Below are 18,311 nucleotides of genomic sequence, written 5' to 3'. Positions count from 1 at the left end.
TCAAACACACGTCAGTGGACCTGAAACCACACATTATAGAGAATGTATTTGTGTGTACAGTAGGTTGAGGATTTTTCATCATTAGAGTTAGTTTCAAAATGCCACAATTTAATGAGGACAATGATAAATATATTGTTTATACATTACACACACACACACACACACACACACACACACACACACACACACACACACTATAATTAGACAATTATAGTAGTTTGTAACTATGAATAATCTATAGGTGTGTTACTGTATACACCCTCCCTCTCGTTGTTGCTGTAGTGGTTATGGTGTCTGTGTTATTTCTGTGTGCTGTCTGTAATGTATCTTATACAGATAATCTTCTGTTTTTCATCTGTTGCTCTCCCATCACCAGGCTGCACATCTATACAGTACCTTCTATGTCTGCTTGTATAGCATTCTTCATTAACAAACAATGACCTGAGAGTTTGAAATCCTCTCATTCTAGTCTGACTGTTTCTACTCATACCAAAAAATACTTTTCAATTTAAAAGGATATTTGGAGATTTTGGCATTGAATCTACTTCTCTAGAGTCAGATGAACTCATGGATACCATTTGCATGAAGGAAGTTGGAGGTAGTTTTGCGAGCAAATGCTAACTAGGGTTAGAGCAGTTACTGGAAGTCTAGCATGCTAGCAGATACCCATCGACTTTGTCGTTGCGCTAACATCAGTTAGCAATTGCACTAGAGCTAGTTAGCAGCTTCCTTCAAACTGCACGCAGTCATAACATTTTTATCCACTAGGTCATCTGACTCTGGGGAAGTAGATAAAGGGCCTCATTGCCAAAATCTTTTGCCATTTCTGGTATTGGAAGTTAATGATTTATAATTATTGTGACAGAAATGGATTTACCACTTTCCAAAGTTTGAGGTAGAACAAAATGTGAACTTTACTCTACTTCTCTCTTGAATTTTTTATTTTTATATTATTTTAGTTTTGCTGTCCATTTTTCTTCTGTTCTCTGATGTGTTCTCTCGTCCTCCCTCGTGTTCTCTCGTCCTCCCTCGTGTTCTCTCGTCCTCCCTCGTGTTCTCTCGTCCTCCCTCGTGTTCTCTCGTCCTCCCTCGTGTTCTCTCGTCCTCCCTCGTGTTCTCTCGTCCTCCCTTGCTTCTTCTGGCCTTGTCTCTCTCCTCCACAGCCAATGCATACAGCAGATTCTAGAAAGTGTAAATCATTGTCACCAAAGTGGTATAGTTCACAGGGACATGAAGGTTAGTAAACAACACAGAGACTATGCTGGCACCATGCCCGCCCCTCGCCCGCCTGCCCTCCCGCCCGAATTCCACCACAAATGAACAACCACCAACCCCCCTTACCTACTACCCACACAAGCAGCTTTCCTCCTCTCTTCCATTCCCAACCACCAGCCACCCTGACCCCCACCCCTCCACCAATCACTACTTGTGGCTGAGGTCAGGTGACCCACCAGGGGGCTGGGGCGGCAGGGAGATGAGGTGACGCCAGCTCACCTTGCCCTCCTCTGTAAACAAACGATATGCATGTAGAATCTCTTTCCCGGTCCTCGGCTCTCTGCCTTGAACGCCTGCTGTGAGCCTGGGTCCTGGGAGAACGTCTGCTGTGAGTCTAGGACCTGGGGGATTTGATAAGCCCCTTTTTGTTTTGGTGGGGGGGTTGAGGTGAAATAGTATCAATACATTCACCTCCCCCTACTCCCTCCCCAGGGTCGAGCTCACAGCTGGCGGGGAGTTAACACCACTTCTGTTTTATGACCCGGGGGGATAGCGGGTGGGTGATGATGTCATAGCCAGATGTCCTGGTTCTTAATGATGCAATCAGAACACACTTTTGCATAAATTATGTCTGGCCAATCTTATAGCCTCATTCACTTATTAGAATCTCTTCCACCTTGCCTTTCTCTTATATTCAAGGCAATCCCATCCAATTGGGTAAATAAATTCTCTAGACTGGGGTGCTAGTGGTCAAGGGGGGGTAGTTGGGGCGGATAGTAAAGACCACTCAAACATCATCCCCACCACCACTGCTGCCCTCCCCAGTCTCAAGCAGAGCGCATGTCACAGACAGTGAGTGTGAGCTCGTCAATAACCTACGCCCCCTGGTGTTTGCATGCAGTCATTGCATTCAGCAGATCCTCGAGGCTGTGCTCCACTGCCACCAGACGGGCGTGGTCCACCGCGACCTCAAGGTGAGTAGAGACACTGGGAAGCCAAACACAGCCTTTCCTCCTCTCCCTCCTTCTTCCTCTCATTCCTCTCCTCCTCTTTGAACTCTAGTTGCAGGGTGACCTCATTCATCCAGACGGACTTTCAGATTCATCCGTTTGCCTTTAAATAAATACACCCCTTAAGTAAATGAAGGTTAAATAAAAATTAAGAACTTTGATAGACTGTCTCCGACACGTCGCCTGGTTCAGTTGAGACGAGAGAGACACAGAGCCAGTTATTCTACTGACCCTGATGGGGAGGCAGGTAGCCTAGTGGTTAGAGTGTAAGGGAGGCAGGTAGCCTAGTGGTTAGAGTGTAAGGGAGGCAGGTAGCCTAGTGGTTAGAGTGTAAGGGAGGCAGGTAGCCTAGTGGTTAGAGTGTAAGGGAGGCAGGTAGCCTAGTGGTTAGAGTGTAAGGGAGGCAGGTAGCCTAGTGGTTAGAGTGTAAGGGAGGCAGGTAGCCTAGTGGTTAGAGTGTAGGGGAGGCAGGTAGCCTAGTGGTTAGAGTGTAGGGGAGGCAGGTAGCCTAGTGGTTAGAGTGTAGGGGAGGCAGGTAGCCTAGTGGTTAGAGTGTAGGGGAGGCAGGTAGCCTAGTGGTTAGAGTGTAGGGGAGGCAGGTAGCCTAGTGGTTAGAGTGTAGGGGAGGCAGGTAGCCTAGTGGTTAGAGTGTAGGGGAGGCAGGTAGCCTAGTGGTTAGAGTGTAGGGGAGGCAGGTAGCCTAGAGCATTGGGCCAGTAACCGAAAGGTTGCTAGATCGAATCCCCCGAGCTGACAAGGTAAAAATCTGTCTTCTGCCCCTGAACAAGGCAGTTAACCCACTGTTCCTAGGCTGACATTGTAAATAAGAATTTGTTCTTAGCTGACTTGCCTAGTTAAATAAATAAAAACAGGCCTCGTTTAAAAAGTGACAGGAGAAGTAAGATGAGCGAAAGTTAAATTGTCCAAGTAGAATTTTGACTTGCCATTGTTAAACCCTTTATGCCACCCCCCCCACCCCCCCCCCCCCCCACCCCTGTCCACAACTCTAATTTGCAAATTAAATGAGCCAGGTGCAGTCGGGAGCTCCTGAAATAATCATCCCGCGTTTGCATTCGGCCCCCTCAGGCAGCTCTCTGATTGGCTGCTGCCAGGCTGTTACCATGGGGAGCGGTGGAATAGACAAAGGCAAAACAGATATGAACAGGCGGATGAAAGGCTTCGGACGTGTGTGTGGGTGTGTGTGTGTGTGACCCATATTGACACGCACACACGTCATTTTGACAACCGGACACACTGTATCCATACTGAACAGAACAATTTGTATCTAACTAACCTACATTTAATGGACAGTCACAGTCTAGACTGCCAACCTCGTAACAGTCTCCACCAGACCATAAACAGACTGACAGAGCCTTCAGAAAGTATTCATACCCCTTGACTTTTGCCACATGTTGTTTCAGCCTGCAAATGGATTAAATGGAGATGTTGTGTCGCTGGAATTATGTTTTGAGGAAATGTTACACATTCATATAAAATGAAAAGCTGTAATGTCTTGAGTCAATATGTATTCAATCCCTTTGTTATGGAAAGCCTAAAGTTCAGGAGTAAAAATGTTCTTAACAAGTCACACTAAGTTTCACTCTGTGTGCAATAATGTTTAACATGCCTTTTTGAATTACTACCTCATCTCTGTAACCCACATATACAATTATCTATAAGGTCCCTCAGTTGAGAAGTGAATTTCAGAGACATATTCAACCACAAACACCAGGGAGGTTTTCCAGACATTGAATATCCCTTTGAGTATGGTGAAGTTATTAATTACACTTAGGATGGTGCACAGACACTACGAAGATGTAGGTGCCTTAAACTGAGTTGCCGGAGAGGAAGGAAACCACTCCGGGATTTCACCATGAGACCAATGGTGACTTCAAAACAGTTAGTTTAATGGCTGTGATAGGAGAAAACTGAGTATGGATCAACATTGTAGTTACTCCACAACACGAACCCAATTGACAGAATGAAAAAAAAAGAAGCCTGTACAGCATACAAATGTTTCAAAACACGTGTCCTTTTTGCAACAACGCACTAAAATAATACTGCAAATCCAACACGAGTACCACTCTCTATATTTTCAAGCATGTCTTGATTCTAAGCTGTCATCAAGGCAAATGGTGGCTACTTTGAAGAATCAATCAATTTGTTGAACACTTTTTTTTCTTCTTCACATGATCCCTGATAATGGGATTTATATGTTCATATGAATGATTAGAATATTCCACCCTGAAACCATATGATTGTATGAAATTGATTAGAATCATGAGATTCTAATGATGTGTTTGTGTGGTTTTAGTCAGTAGAATTTATATATTCCATGTGTGTAGTTTGTCTATTATAGTATCTTAAAAACAGACTGTCTGAGCAAGATTCGGTGCCGACCTTGGCTGGGGCCACTGAGAGTACTTCCCAGGGTCTCCCTATCTTGATGGAGGATGGGGAGTAAGTCTCACGGATTCCCCTAATCTTTGTCGGCTGGGTAGCAGGACATTGTGTGCTAATGTTTGTGTGAATGTGTGTGCGTGAGAAGCCAGTATAAAATGAATGGTTTTGTACAACAGACCAGCACTTTTTGACTATTTTAGCTGGGCCTCCATCTGTTTCATTCGACCAGTATCTTACAAACTCTAGGTTGGAGACTGAGTAGTATAATTGAATTGGGTTATGAACATAATTCTCCTAACAATTCCATATGCGTTATGTCATAGTTTTGATGTCTTCACTATTGTTCTACAATGTAGAAAATAGTACAAATAAAAACCTCTGGAATGAGTAGGCATGTCCACACCTTTGACTGGTACTGTGTGTAAATGAGATATTTCTGTATTTTATTATCAATACATTTGCTAAATTTTGTAAACATGTTTTCACTTTGTCATTACGGGTTATTGTGTGTTGATGGTTGAGAAATATTGTATCAATTGAATCCATTTTGAATTCAGGCTGTAACACAACAAAATGGGGAGCAAGTCAAGGGGTGTGAATACGTTCTGAAGGCACTGTACATCAGACCAGACATCCCTCTCAAACTGTTCCTTCAAGACTCAATGACTTCTGTTGTACTGGATGCTGACAACACTGTTCAGCTCTGCCTCCTCCTTTCCTGCTCATCTGTCATCTCCTTTTTCATGCCTCATCCCTCTATCTTTCTCTCCACTGCCCTTTTTCATGCCTCATCCCTCTATCTTTCTCTCCACTGCCCTTTTTCATACCTCATCCCTCTATCTTTCTCTCCACTGACCTTTTTCATGCCTCATCCCTCTATCTTTCTCTCCACTGCCCTTTTTCATGCCTCATCCCTCTATCTTTCTCTCCACTGACCTGTTTCATGCCTCATCCCTCTATCTTTCTCTCCACTGCCCTTTTTCATGCCTCATCCCTCTATCTTTCTCTCCACTGCCCTGTTTCATGCCTCATCCCTCTATCTTTCTCTCCACTGACCTTTTTCATGCCTCATCCCTCTATCTTTCTCTCCACTGACCTTTTTTTCTTTTCACCCTTAACTGAACTCTTCCCTCTTGTCCTCCCTCTTGTTGTCGTCCTCTCTCCTCCTCCCCCTCTGTCCTCCCTCATTCCCCCCTCTTGTTGCCGTCCTCTCCTCCTCCCCCTCTGTCCTCCCTCATTACCCCCTCTCTTGTTGTCGTCCTCTCTCCTCCTCCCCCTCTGTCCTCCCTCATTCCCCCCTCTTGTTGCCGTCCTCTCTCCTCCTCCCCCTCTCTTGTTGTCGTCCTCTCTCCTCTTCCCCCTCTGTCCTCCCTCATTACCCCCTCTCTTGTTGTCGTCCTCTCTCTTCCTCCCCCTCTGTCCTCCCTCATTACCCCCTCTCTTGTTGTCGTCCTCTCGCCTCTTCCTCCCAGCTGGTCGTCCTCTCTCCTCCTCCACCTCTTCCTCCCAGCTGGTCGTCCATTCTCCTCCCCCTGTCCTCTTTCTCCCAGCTGATCGTCCTTTCTCCTCCTCCCCCTCTGCCCTGCTCTAATCTCTGAGGCTGTTGCTCTCTAACTCTGTCTGTCCACACGGGAAGCCAAGCCACTCTGGATGATGCTGGTCTGGATGACTACATGAGAGACCCGGGCTGTCCCTGTCCTCTGCCTTCTCTCTAGGTTTAGATACCAAGCCACTGGTTTAAATCCTTGAAGACAAGAGACAGAGACTGATAGTGAGGAGATACAGAGAGACTGATAGCGAGGAGATACAGAGAGACTGATAGCGAGGAGATACAGAGAGACTGATAGCGAGGAGATACAGAGAGACTGATAGCGAGGAGATACAGAGAGACTGATAGCGAGGAGATACAGAGAGACTGATAGCGAGGAGAGACTGATAGCGAGGAGAGACTGATAGCTAGGAGATTGAGGAATAGAAGTTGAGAGATATGCACAAGGGCAGACGTGTGTGAGTGTTGTCGCATTTGTCAGCGTTGTGTGTATGCCAGCATGGATGTAGTTGTGTGTGTGACTGACAGAAAGCCAAGTGTATTTGTCCTGGTAGCAGTAGATATGTTAAGGCCAACCAGGCTAGATGAACTTGGAGGAATTACATTTCTATGGCTGAGAGACTGACTCAAATTAGACCCATTGCACAGGAACCCTGAGGACTGGGTGTATATATCCTGATCACAGAGAAATAGATGAGATCCACACACAGACACAGCGAGGCACTTAAGGAAAGAACCCCACAGTCTCACCACAGTTCATTACCCAGTCTTGAAAGCTCTACTGGTTAGGTACTATAGTTCTCATATGTGCTTTTAGGTTAGATTATAAAGTGTTGATTAGCCTACTTAGGGCTTGTTAGGGCATATTGACTTTTCCATACTACTTTTTGGTTATGAAGCCCATTATTTAAAGCCCATTAGGGATGATGTGTTTATAGGGAAGGATGTTGTGTTATAGTGAAGTCTCGATAGGGAAGATGATGTTATGAGACTGGGAATTATTATTTTTTTTTCATTGTCCCCTTCCAGTCTCATCATACAGGTTACGTGATTTATTGGGGGAATGGGAGGGTGGGATGATTGGGATGTTTGCAATGACTGCATGGCACTGTTGACTGCTCTTACCGCCCCTCCCACCACAGCATGAGCCCTGCCCTCAGATCTGCACAAATCGCTACTCACGAATGCTCTACTAACTGCACCAGTGAATGACCATACATTTACCCTGTTTGACTCGATGCTATACGACAGGGGTAGACACCCCTGATCCTGGAGTGCCTGTGGCCACTTCATGTTTTTGAATTAACCGACCTGGAAGACCAGGTGTGTTGAATTTAGTCAATCACTGAACTGATCAGTTAGCTCAGTTGGTCTGGTGTGGTGCCCAGTTGGAACAAAATCCTGCAGCACTCCAGGAACAGGGTTGCCTACCTCTGCTATATGATATTGAGAAATTGATTCCATTTGTATTTCTACACCCTATGGGATATCTAGGCCATAGAAGTGGATTTAGTCTACTGATATGAATACCGTTCTTGGGGTAGTGTAACTAATGTTTTTGCCACACAAGCAAAGCAACTTCACTCCAAAAGGTCGCTGTAACAGCTCTCGCTCGACATGCAACACATCTCCTGTTTGTTATTATATTACAAGTATATCCTTCCTGATAAATTTCTACTTATTACTTCTCCTCGAAGCCGCTTTCAAAATGTCAGCAAGTGCATTATTCATCAACCCAGAACCCAGGGTAACCTTTTCTCTAAGCCCCTCCCCTTCCTGTTCCGACACCGGCGATACGCAAATCCCTGTCAACCTCCTCTGACCTTGTAGCCCGGCCCCTCGAGCTATAGAGACAGACGAACCAATTAGACGCCAGGACCAGCGGCATGTGGCCTATTGCACACGCTTGTGTCTCTCTAAAGATCTGTGTCCGTATCGCAGTGTCGACCCTGTTACTTAACACTGGTCTGGGTGGTGGAATATTTTCCCCGGTGTGTGTTGAGTGAGAGCGTTGAGTCATAGCTGCTTTTCTAGAGAGTGATCTTGGTGACAATGACCACTCATGGCGCCACGGGGTCACAGGAGTGGACACAGTGGGGTTTTACTGAAGAGTTAATAGTGTCTAAAATATACTTTGGTTAATGGAATTTGGTCGTATTTTGAGGGGCATATTATTTTTCAATGGTGAGATGACCCACCGTCTAGGTTCACCCAGCATACTAGACAGAATACACATGTATAAGACAGTGGGTATGTTTCCAACACTTCATTTTCATGTGTTTTGCTGCATGAGAAGTGTTGAAACCCTGTTCCCATCTCTCCACTCCAAGCCTGAGAACCTGCTCTTGGCCAGTAAGCTGAAGGGCGCAGCGGTGAAGTTGGCAGACTTTGGCCTGGCCATCGAGGTGCAGGGAGACCAGCAGGCTTGGTTCGGTGAGTACCAGTCAGCCACAAAAACATCTGTTCAAGTATCCTCAACTTAGAGGGTCCATTAGGGATTTGTTTTAAACAATAACAACAAATATAGAAATAAGGCCTTGTTGACAATAATCAAAATGTTAAACAATAACAACAAATATAGAAATAAGGCCTTGTTGACAATAGTTAAAATGTTGACTCCATTAATATGTTGTACACTACCGTTCAGAAGTTTGGGATCACTTAGAAATGTCCTTGTTGTTGAAAGAAAAGCACATTTTGTCGTCAGTTAAAATAACATCAAATTGATCAGAAATACAGTGTAGATATTGTTAATGTTGTAAATGACTATTGTAGCTGGAAACGGCAGATTTCATTAAATATATATTTTTTTATGGAATATCTACATAGGCGTACAGAGGCAACCATCACTCCTGTCTTCCAATGCCACGTTGTGTTAGCTAATCCAAGTTTATCATATTAAAATGCTAATTGATCATTAGAAAACCCTTTTGCAATGAAACCTAAAAACTGTTGTGCTGATTTAAAAAAGCAATACAACTGGCCTTCTTTAGACTAGTTGAGTATCTGGAGCATCAGCATTTGTGGGTTTGATTACAGGCTCAAAATGGCCAGAAACAAAGACCTTTCTTATGAAACTCGTCAGTCTATTCTTGTTCTGAGAAATGAAGGCTATTCCATGCGAGAAATTGCCAAGAAACTGAAGATCTCGTACAATGCTGTGTACTACTCCCTTCACAGAACAGGCCAGACTTGCTCTAAACAGAATAGAAAGAGGAGTGGGAGGCCCCGGTGCACAACTGAGCAGGAGGACAAGTACATTAGTGTCTAGTTTGAGAAACAGACGCCTCACAAGTCCTGAACTGGCAGCTTCATAAAATAGTACCCGCAAAACACCAGTCTCAACGTCAACAGTGAAGAGGCGACTCCGGGATGCTGGCCTTCTAGGCATGCACCACCAGTGCTGATATGAAGTCTCTTGTGTGAAACAATGAGGAGTGTCAGTGCTCTGGGTTTATAGTGCAGGTTTTGATAGGTGGATTAATGGGACTATTTTCCTGCTCATCCCCACAGAATGGAGGAATAATTATACTAATCCCCTAGGCTGGCTGTCACCTGAGAATCATCTACTCACTTCACTGGTTGTGCCCCAGGGCATGCTGGTACTTGGAGTTCTTTAGAGAAGTAGGTTGCGATTGTTTGGCGCGGATCCACATTACGCACCCAAGAGGGCCGTTCCAGTGGGGAAGTTTTTGGGAGCTTGTTAACCGTGGCCCATAAATGTTGCATTTTGGATTTGTTTGACCTCTAATTTGCTACTGTGGCATTATTTTTTTCTAAAAACTGAGAAAAGGCCCCCCCATTGACTGTAGATGCATCTTGGGAAATGTAGTTAATTGATGTCTCGTCTCTGTTCCAGGTTTTGCGGGAACCCCAGGCTACTTGTCCCCAGAGGTTCTGAGGAAAGACCCCTATGGGAAACCTGTGGACATGTGGGCCTGTGGTAAGGAACTTCCCAACAGAACAATCTCTTTGAGCTAACATGGTTCTCACACAGACGAGGAGTTCCTCCAGTTCACACTCCTTGAATGAATCACTGCAGCTGCTCGTTACATAACTCATCAAGGGCCAGGCCGCATGGGCTTTACATGTCTGTAACACACTCATTCACACACCTGCGCTTGGTCTATGAGTCCCGGGCGAAAATGGCAGTGTTCCATTAAGCTGAACCGCGGTGCACCGGTCTATGGCCCGTGACGTGAACGGGAAAAAGCGGTGAGGGAGGGGTGTCCTTCTCAAATTGAAAAGTCATTTGTGTCTCTGTCATGTTGTCAACAAGACAGCATGGTGCATCGTTCAGAAACATACAGGATCTTTTTTTCCATAAAATATATGTTAGAATTTTCAAACTAGTTTTCATTGGGAAAGGCAAATGAAGCGTTTTTATAAACAAGCAATCACCTTTGCATGTGAAAACATGAAATCCTTCTCATAATTCCACATGCTTTAACCGATGTCACTTTTGTTCTGAGCCAACATCGCCATCGGCCAAAACGGGGCACCTGGTTCCAACACTAATGAAATCACTTTTCAGCTGGTGCAAACTCCTCCCACCCGGGAGTGCTCCACTGACCAATCCGGGCCCTTTATCTCCTGCCGGTAATCTACCAGCCAGCGAGTAACACAATGCAAAGTGTTTGGCTTGTTTGTCACATGGCGATTGTGACACGAAAGCCCTTATAGTGGGAGGAGTCTACTGTATGTGAGGGAGTTACTTCCAGCCCTCTCCCGACCTCTTCATGCATATGACATTAGCATATTTTAGCCAATAGTTATGTCAGTAAATGTCATATTATTATTATTATTATTATTATTATTATTATTATTATTATTATTATTATTATTAATATTATAAATGATTTATTTTATTATTATATATATTGTTATTAGATATTATTATAAATGTGTATTATTATTATTGGGTTGTGCTGTGTTTGATTGTAAATTTCTCCTCTTGCTGAGTTTTTAGTATAATGATAATTATCACACTGCTTGCGATTTTTCTTTATTTTTAAGTGACATTTATTCATAATTGGCATCACCCTGATTTTGTGTGTGTGTGTGTGACCAGGTGTGATCCTCTACATTCTCCTGGTGGGCTACCCTCCCTTCTGGGACGAAGACCAGCACAGACTGTACCAGCAGATCAAGGCTGGGGCCTACGACGTGAGTACCGCAACGACACACACACACACACCCACACACACACATCCCAACAGCAGTGTTTGACACTTGTTTTACTGCAGATATCTATTCACCCAGCTTTCACTGACAGCCTAGCTGACACAAGTATTGACATGAGCTTAAGCCAGGCTTAGATCAATATAGACATCTCCCATCAGTTTCCAAGACTTTAATCACAATCACTTAACTTTAGCAGGCAAAGCTCATCTCCTGTTTGAGTGGCAGGAATAGGACATCTGTATCTCTTACACCAGAAGGAAAGGTGTTAGCCACTTGTTTTCTCATCGACACAAGGCCAGACATGACACATCAGATCGTGTCTGTCTGTGTTTTGGCTGAGCATTGCCACTCCCAGCATGCTGTTGGAACACAGGCTGTGTGCCTTTCTATCGGTGGCTGTTCCCGCCTCGTACTGTTTGCCCTCCCCCTGCCCACGCCAATGACAACGCCTGTCCCAGACAGATTGAGTCTTAGGAGGAAGGGGAGAGAGGAGGAGGAAAGGCAGGGACAGCCCGACACGATGGCTCAAGCCTAATTTAGCTCTGTATACATGCACCTGATCCTCAGTGATTCTGTGTTTTTGTCAACCTTGTGAAGTTATTTTGTCAGTTATCTCTCGGTCCTGGTTTCTCCAATGACACATTTCTAAACAAAGCTGGATGGGGGCAGGGGAAGTGAAGGAGGAATAGATGAGTGGACTGATGGATGACCAACCGTATTACCTCACCCGGTGTTCTCTCCTTCAGTTTCCGTCCCCTGAGTGGGACACGGTGACCCCCGAGGCCAAAGACCTGATCAACAAGATGTTGACCATCAACCCTGCCAAGAGGGTCACCGCCACAGACGCACTCAAACACCCCTGGATCTGCGTACGTGTCACACGCACACCCACACACTCATACACGCGGTCCATGAGAACATCTACAGACACATAACACTCTCCCCCTCTCTCACTGTGTCCTCTCTGCAGCAACGGTCCACCGTGGCGTCCATGATGCACAGACAGGAGACGGTGGAGTGCCTGAGGAAGTTCAACGCCCGGAGGAAACTCAAGGTGAGGGAAGGTTAATCACAGCATTTGACCAGGTTTTGCCAGGTTTCTCACAGGATTTAACCAGGTTTTGCCAGGTTTCTCACAGCACTTGACCAGGTTTTGCCAGGTTTCTCACAGGCTTTGCCAGGTTTCTCACAGGATTTGACCAGGTTTTGCCAGGTTTCTCACAGGATTTGACCAGGTTTTGCCAGGTTTCTCACAGGATTTGACCAGGTTTTGCCAGGTTTCTCACAGGATTTGACCAGGTTTCTCACAGGATTTGATCAGGTTTCTCACAGGATTTGACCAGGTTTTGCCAGGTTTCTCACAGGATTTGACCAGGTTTCTCACAGGTTTCTCACAGGATTTGACCAGGTTTTGCCAGGTTTCTCACAGGATTTGACCAGGTTTTGCCAGGTTTCTCACAGGATTTGACCAGGTTTTGCCAGGTTTCTCACAGGATTTGACCAGGTGTTGCCAGGTTTCTCACAGGATTTGACCAGGTTTTGCCAGGTTTCTCACAGGATTTGACCAGGTTTTGCCAGGTTTCTCACAGGATTTGACCAGGTTTTGCCTGGTTTCTCACAGGATTTGACCAGGTTTTGCCAGGTTTCTCACAGGATTTGACCAGGTTTCTCACAGGATTTGACCAGGTTTCTCACAGGATTTGACCAGGTTTCTCACAGGATTTGACCAGGTTTCTCACAGGATTTGACCAGGTTTCTCACAGGATTTGATCAGGTTTCTCACAGGATTTGACCAGGTTTTGCCAGGTTTCTCACAGGATTTGACCAGGTTTTGCCAGGTTTCTCACAGGATTTGACCAGGTTTTGCCAGGTTTCTCACAGGATTTGACCAGGTTTCTCACAGGATTTGACCAGGTTTCTCACAGGATTTGACCAGGCTTTGCCAGGTTTCTCACAGGATTTGACCAGGTTTTGCCAGGTTTCTCACAAGATTTGACCAGGTTTCTCACAGGATTTGACCAGGTTTCTCACAGGATTTGACCAGGCTTTGCCAGGTTTCTCACAGGATTTGACCAGGTTTCTCACAGGATTTGACCAGGTTTCTCACAGGATTTGACCAGGTTTCTCACAGGATTTTGCCAGGTTCCTCACAGGATTTAACCAGACTTGCCTGGTTTCTCACAGGATTTGACCAGGCTTTGCCAGGTTTCTCACAAGATTTGACCAGGTTTCTCACAGGATTTGACCAGGTTTCTCACAAGATTTGACCAGGTTTCTCACAGGATTTGACCAGGTTTCTCACAGGATTTTGCCAGGTTTCTCACAGGATTTAACCAGGTTTTGCCAGGTTTCTCACAGGATTTGACCAGGCTTTGCCAGGTTTCTCACAAGATTTGACCAGGCTTTGCCAGGTTTCTCACAGGATTTGACCAGGCTTTGCCAGGTTTCTCACAGGATTTTGCCAGGTTTCTCACAGGATTTGACCAGGCCAGGTTTCTCAAGTAATCTAATCATTACCTATCCACCTAATGTCTGACACCATGTTAGGGATTAGAGGTGACAGTGTGACAACTATTAAAGCCTTGGAGGTCAGCCTCAACTCACTCTTCCGGTTCTCGTCCTCAGGGTGCTATCCTCACCACCATGCTGGCCACACGCAACTTCTCAGGTCAGATGCATCTTCCTACTGTGTTACTGTTTCTTTCAAGGTGTCTCTCTCTCTGTCTCTCTCTCTCTGTCTCTCTCTCTCTGTCTCTCTCTCTCTGTCTCTCTCTCTCTGTCTCTCTCTCTCTGTCTCTCTCTCTCTGTCTCTCTCTCTCTGTCTCTCTCTCTCTCTGTCTCTCTCTCTCTCTGTCTCTCTCTCTCTCTGTCTCGCTCTCTCTCTGTCTCTCTGTCTCGCTCTCTCTGTCTCGCTCTCTCTGTCTCGCTCTCTCTGTCTCGCTCTCTCTGTCTCGCTCTCTCTGTCTCGCTCTCTCTGTCTCGCTCTCTCTGTCTCGCTCTCTCTGTCTCGCTCTCTCTGTCTCGCTCTCTCTGTCTCGCTCTCTCTGTCTCGCTCTCTCTGTCTCGCTCTCTCTGTCTCGCTGTCTCTGTCTCGCTCTCTCTGTCTCGCTGTCTCTCTCGGTCTCGGTCTCACGGTCTTTCTCTGTCTCACGGTCTCTGTCTGTCTCACGGTCTCTGTCTGTCTCACGGTCTCTGTCTGTCTCACATTTTCTCTCTTTCTCTGCATCTCTCTCGGTCTCTCTAGTTGTTTTCTAAAGCTTCAGGTTTCCTATGACATTGCCACCAACACTAGATTAATATTTAGAATTCTCCTCCATCAGCTGTTGCTAAATAATGCAGCTGGGTTATTTATTTCACCAAAACACTTGAGGGAAACGAAGGCGAGAGAAATAAGTGAAAATAGGGAGGAGTGAAAGTAGGAGGATTGAGAAGGGCAGGTGTTAAAGAAAGGACTGATAGAGTGAGAGAGGAAGAATAAGGAGAGAAACGCATAAAAGAGCAACAAAAATGTGAGGGGAGAACCCCAGGATGAATACGGTAGCCTTTAGAAGAGCCACCATCAGCCTCCACCCAGCTCATGTCAATAGAGGCTGGAGACTAGTGGGGGGCTGCAGATCAATGTGGTACGATCCAATACTTACATGTTTTGTCCGCTAGTAAAATATACCCTTCTCGGTGTGATGAGTTGTTAATGGAGGAAAGATATGGACTTTGTTCAGGCAGAAAAACACAGATGATGGTTTAGTCTCTCCCGGTCAATACTGATTGTCACTAGAACCCTTTCAACTTGTATGCGTTTTCTTTTAAGATTAAACAGTACATTGTGTTCATTGTTCATATTCTCCATATAGCCAATAGTTTTTGCGCCGAGCAAGACTTGACACCCATTCTGTTTTATTTACGTTTATTTTTTTCTCCCTTTGTTTGTTTGATGTGTAACCCTGTGAGGTAAGAGACTCTGGCATGGAAAGAGGCATGTGTTGTACTGCGCTCTACCCATGTAGTCATGAGCACCCCTCTAATAGCGCCCCCCTCTAATAGCGCACCCCTCTAATAGCGCACCCCTCTAATAGCGCCCCCCTCTAATAGCGCCCCCCTCTAATAGCGCCCCCCTCTAATAGCGCCCCCCTCTAATAGCACCCCCCTCTAATAGCACCCCTCTGAGACCTACTAAACATGTTCACAAACACCTTTCTACTCCTCCTTTAGGTGTGACAGCCCTGATCACTTTAACCCATCACTGAGCTTCTCAACGTGCCAGAAGCCTCAGCGGCCAATTAGCTCTCTCCATGTCTAGATTATATTTGCATGCTGATCTATTGTAGGAGCATGTGCTAATGTGTTCTAATGAGGAGTTAGAATTGAAATATTAAATTAGATTATCACATGAACTGTTTTATGTTTAGAAGCAAGAACTTGGTCTCTTTTTGTGCATGTGCGTGTGTTGGCAGAGAGCATTAAACCTCAATTCGTTGGACCTCTTCCATAGAAACCCTATCAGGCTGTTAGTTGTAGCTATAATTGTATCTCGCAAACTAATCACTAAGTTTGATTTCTATCACTTAATTTGCATCTTCCTTTTTGCTTCTTCAGTCTCTGGTAGGAGACTGTCACAGTTGGTCCATAATTCGCCGTCTTCACTAGATTTAGCAGCGCGTGTGTGTGTCAGAGGTGTCCTCTCTGATCATGTCCCCTTGTCCCCTCTTTCTTTACAGCAGCCAAGAGCCTGCTCAACAAGAAAGCTGACGGCGTCAAGGTAGGTCATCCACTACTTCTGTCTTAACACCTGACCACACACATTGACACACACTCATGTAACTTATATTGCACTAGAAGAGAAGTTGGATGTATTTCTACAGTACTTTTATTCCACGTGCCAGCAGTGAAATAGTCTGTCATTTTGAGTGCTGCGTGACTAAGATATCTGCCCCACCTTTATCCCACCTTTCCAAAATAATTCAGTTAGAGGGGTGGCATCTGTTTTGTGATATGAGGAAGCTGAGAAAAAAGAATGCTGTGACGGATGACCTGCTAACTCAGAATGACAGCCCTCATCTCCCGTCCAATCAAATCTCAGCCATCGTAGCCACCACTGGTTCCCTATCGCCTCTACAGGTGCTTCTCAGAAAGCATCTCTCTTTCTCTGTCCCCCGTCTATCTCGGTTTTGAAATCTAACATCAAAATCCCTGTCACCCTCTTCCTCATTTGGGGATTTTGACTCCCGCTCCTCTCAATACCTTTCCCTCCCTTCAATCTCTTCATTGCTTTTTTTTCCCTTTTATATATTTCTACTCTCTCTCTCTCTCTCTCTCTTCATCCCCCTCTCTTGCTCTCTCTTCATCCCCCTCTTGCTCTCCCCTCTGGGGTCTGTCAGACAGTGTCCTCTCACATCTGTGGTTCAGGAGCTGTTCTCCAGTTTCTGTTTCTACACCCTGGGCCCAGTGTCAAACTACTACGCTGGCCGTTTGTCTGGCCCCTGTATCGGTATCTGCCTTCCCCTGGCACCTCATCTCCGCACCCCCAACCCTCCAGCTCCTTTCCCTCTCCAAATGCTAATCCAAAACACCAAAATCACATACCCAGGTGCATTACTTGGCACTTGACTCATGATCTGAAAAAACACTGAGGTATCCAAGGGGTTTATGGCTGGCAGTTTAAACCGCCATAGGAGGTTTAGAAAAACTATGTTTTAAATCTGCAGCCGAGTCATCGGCGTGTTTTGAAAGTATAACGTACAGCATTTGAAGGATTTATTTCAGGTTTATCGCAGGAGTCCAGCAGAAATGGCAGCCATTTTTAATCCGGTCATCAATTTTGGTTTCCATGCATGCTGAATATATAAGGATTACAATTGTGTTGTTTGGTATGAAATATCCTTTCTCAAAGAGTATACTGTAATTCTCTAGGGTCTTGACACGTACTGTATGTTTTTTGGGGGGTTGAGATATTGTGATATTGGACCCAGTTTGTCTTGTTCTCTTTTGTGTTCTAACGGATGGATACAGAAACGGAAGTATGAAACCGAGCCAATGCTGGTATGCCTATCTACTTTTTATGCAACCGCTATGGGTTGCCAGTTGTGGTTGATTTTAGTACAATCATAGTCTGGATAGATTCAGGGTGGGTTTTAATTGGCCATTTTGTAGAAGCCCGGTCTAGTATCTTGGTTTAATGTGCAACCAATTGTAGAAGCCTCTTGATGTGTAGTTCCAGTCCCACATCTCCCTGTAGAGAACCTAGTCCTACCAGCATGTGTATTCCAGTTGGTCCATATTACAAGGTTTTACACTGCTGGGATGCCAGCGCTACTTAATCAAGGCTTGCAGTTCATAAAGGAATTGTACAGCGCTTTTTGATATACATTTCCCCCCCTGATGCTCTTCCAATGACAATGTGCTCCGATGCAGACAATGATGTTCATGTTAACAGGAAAACCAAAAACTATTGGGATGTCATGACATCGTTTGAGTGGATAATTGCATTACCTCTGGCTTTTCATTTCTCCTCTCTAGTAGTCACAATGGCACTAATTCATTAGATTCAAGGCCTCTATAAACTGTGTTAATAGCTGCAATTAGGCTATTTTCTCTTCCTGAAAAAACCTGCAAACAGTCAAGCGGAACAGCTAATCGCTTTCAAAACAGGATTTTAAGTTGACGCCCGTTTTAATGTTTCAAGTTCTGTTTCAGCGAGGAAGTCCTTTGCATGCTTTTTTTTCCTTTTGCATAATGCTCTGCAGAATAATGATGCGTTGCTACAGGCTTGGAACTAACAGATGTCGAATGAACTTATTTTGTCTACCTGAACTTTCTACCCTTCAGAGTATTTTGATGTTAACACCCGTAGACCTGCGGGCGAGACTCTTAACATTTTCTCTCCTGCAGCCCTGTGTTCCTGACAAATCTCTCTATGCTGATATTATTCTCCTGTCTATCTCCCTGTCTGGAGA

At 45.2% G+C, this 18,311-nt stretch overlaps 1 protein-coding gene across 15 annotated transcripts in view; it reads left to right on the top strand.

The window, feature by feature from the left end:
* LOC110500890 (calcium/calmodulin-dependent protein kinase type II delta 1 chain) overlaps positions 1-18,311 on the top strand; it is a 93,697-nt gene that overhangs the window by 58,706 nt on the left and 16,680 nt on the right. For 6 of the 15 annotated variants that reach the window (XM_036958205.1, XM_036958198.1, XM_036958196.1 and 3 more), the window contains 8 exons: positions 1,164-1,236; positions 8,508-8,610; positions 10,037-10,120; positions 11,249-11,343; positions 12,108-12,230; positions 12,332-12,415; positions 13,987-14,029; positions 16,077-16,117. In XM_036958205.1, coding sequence (XP_036814100.1) covers positions 1,164-1,236; positions 8,508-8,610; positions 10,037-10,120; positions 11,249-11,343; positions 12,108-12,230; positions 12,332-12,415; positions 13,987-14,029; positions 16,077-16,117 — 646 coding nt within the window. Of the gene's footprint in view, positions 1-1,163; positions 1,237-2,116; positions 2,190-8,507; positions 8,611-10,036; positions 10,121-11,248; positions 11,344-12,107; positions 12,231-12,331; positions 12,416-13,986; positions 14,030-16,076; positions 16,118-18,311 lie in introns of all 15 variants that reach the window. The other 9 variants (XM_036958200.1, XM_036958204.1, XM_036958208.1 and 6 more) reach the window with 3 other exon arrangements.

Source organism: Oncorhynchus mykiss, chromosome 21 (assembly GCF_013265735.2).
Source record: "Oncorhynchus mykiss isolate Arlee chromosome 21, USDA_OmykA_1.1, whole genome shotgun sequence".
Lineage (NCBI taxonomy): Eukaryota > Metazoa > Chordata > Actinopteri > Salmoniformes > Salmonidae > Oncorhynchus > Oncorhynchus mykiss.
Note: the sequence above shows the minus strand (reverse complement) of the source record. Positions and strands in the feature narration are given on the sequence as shown.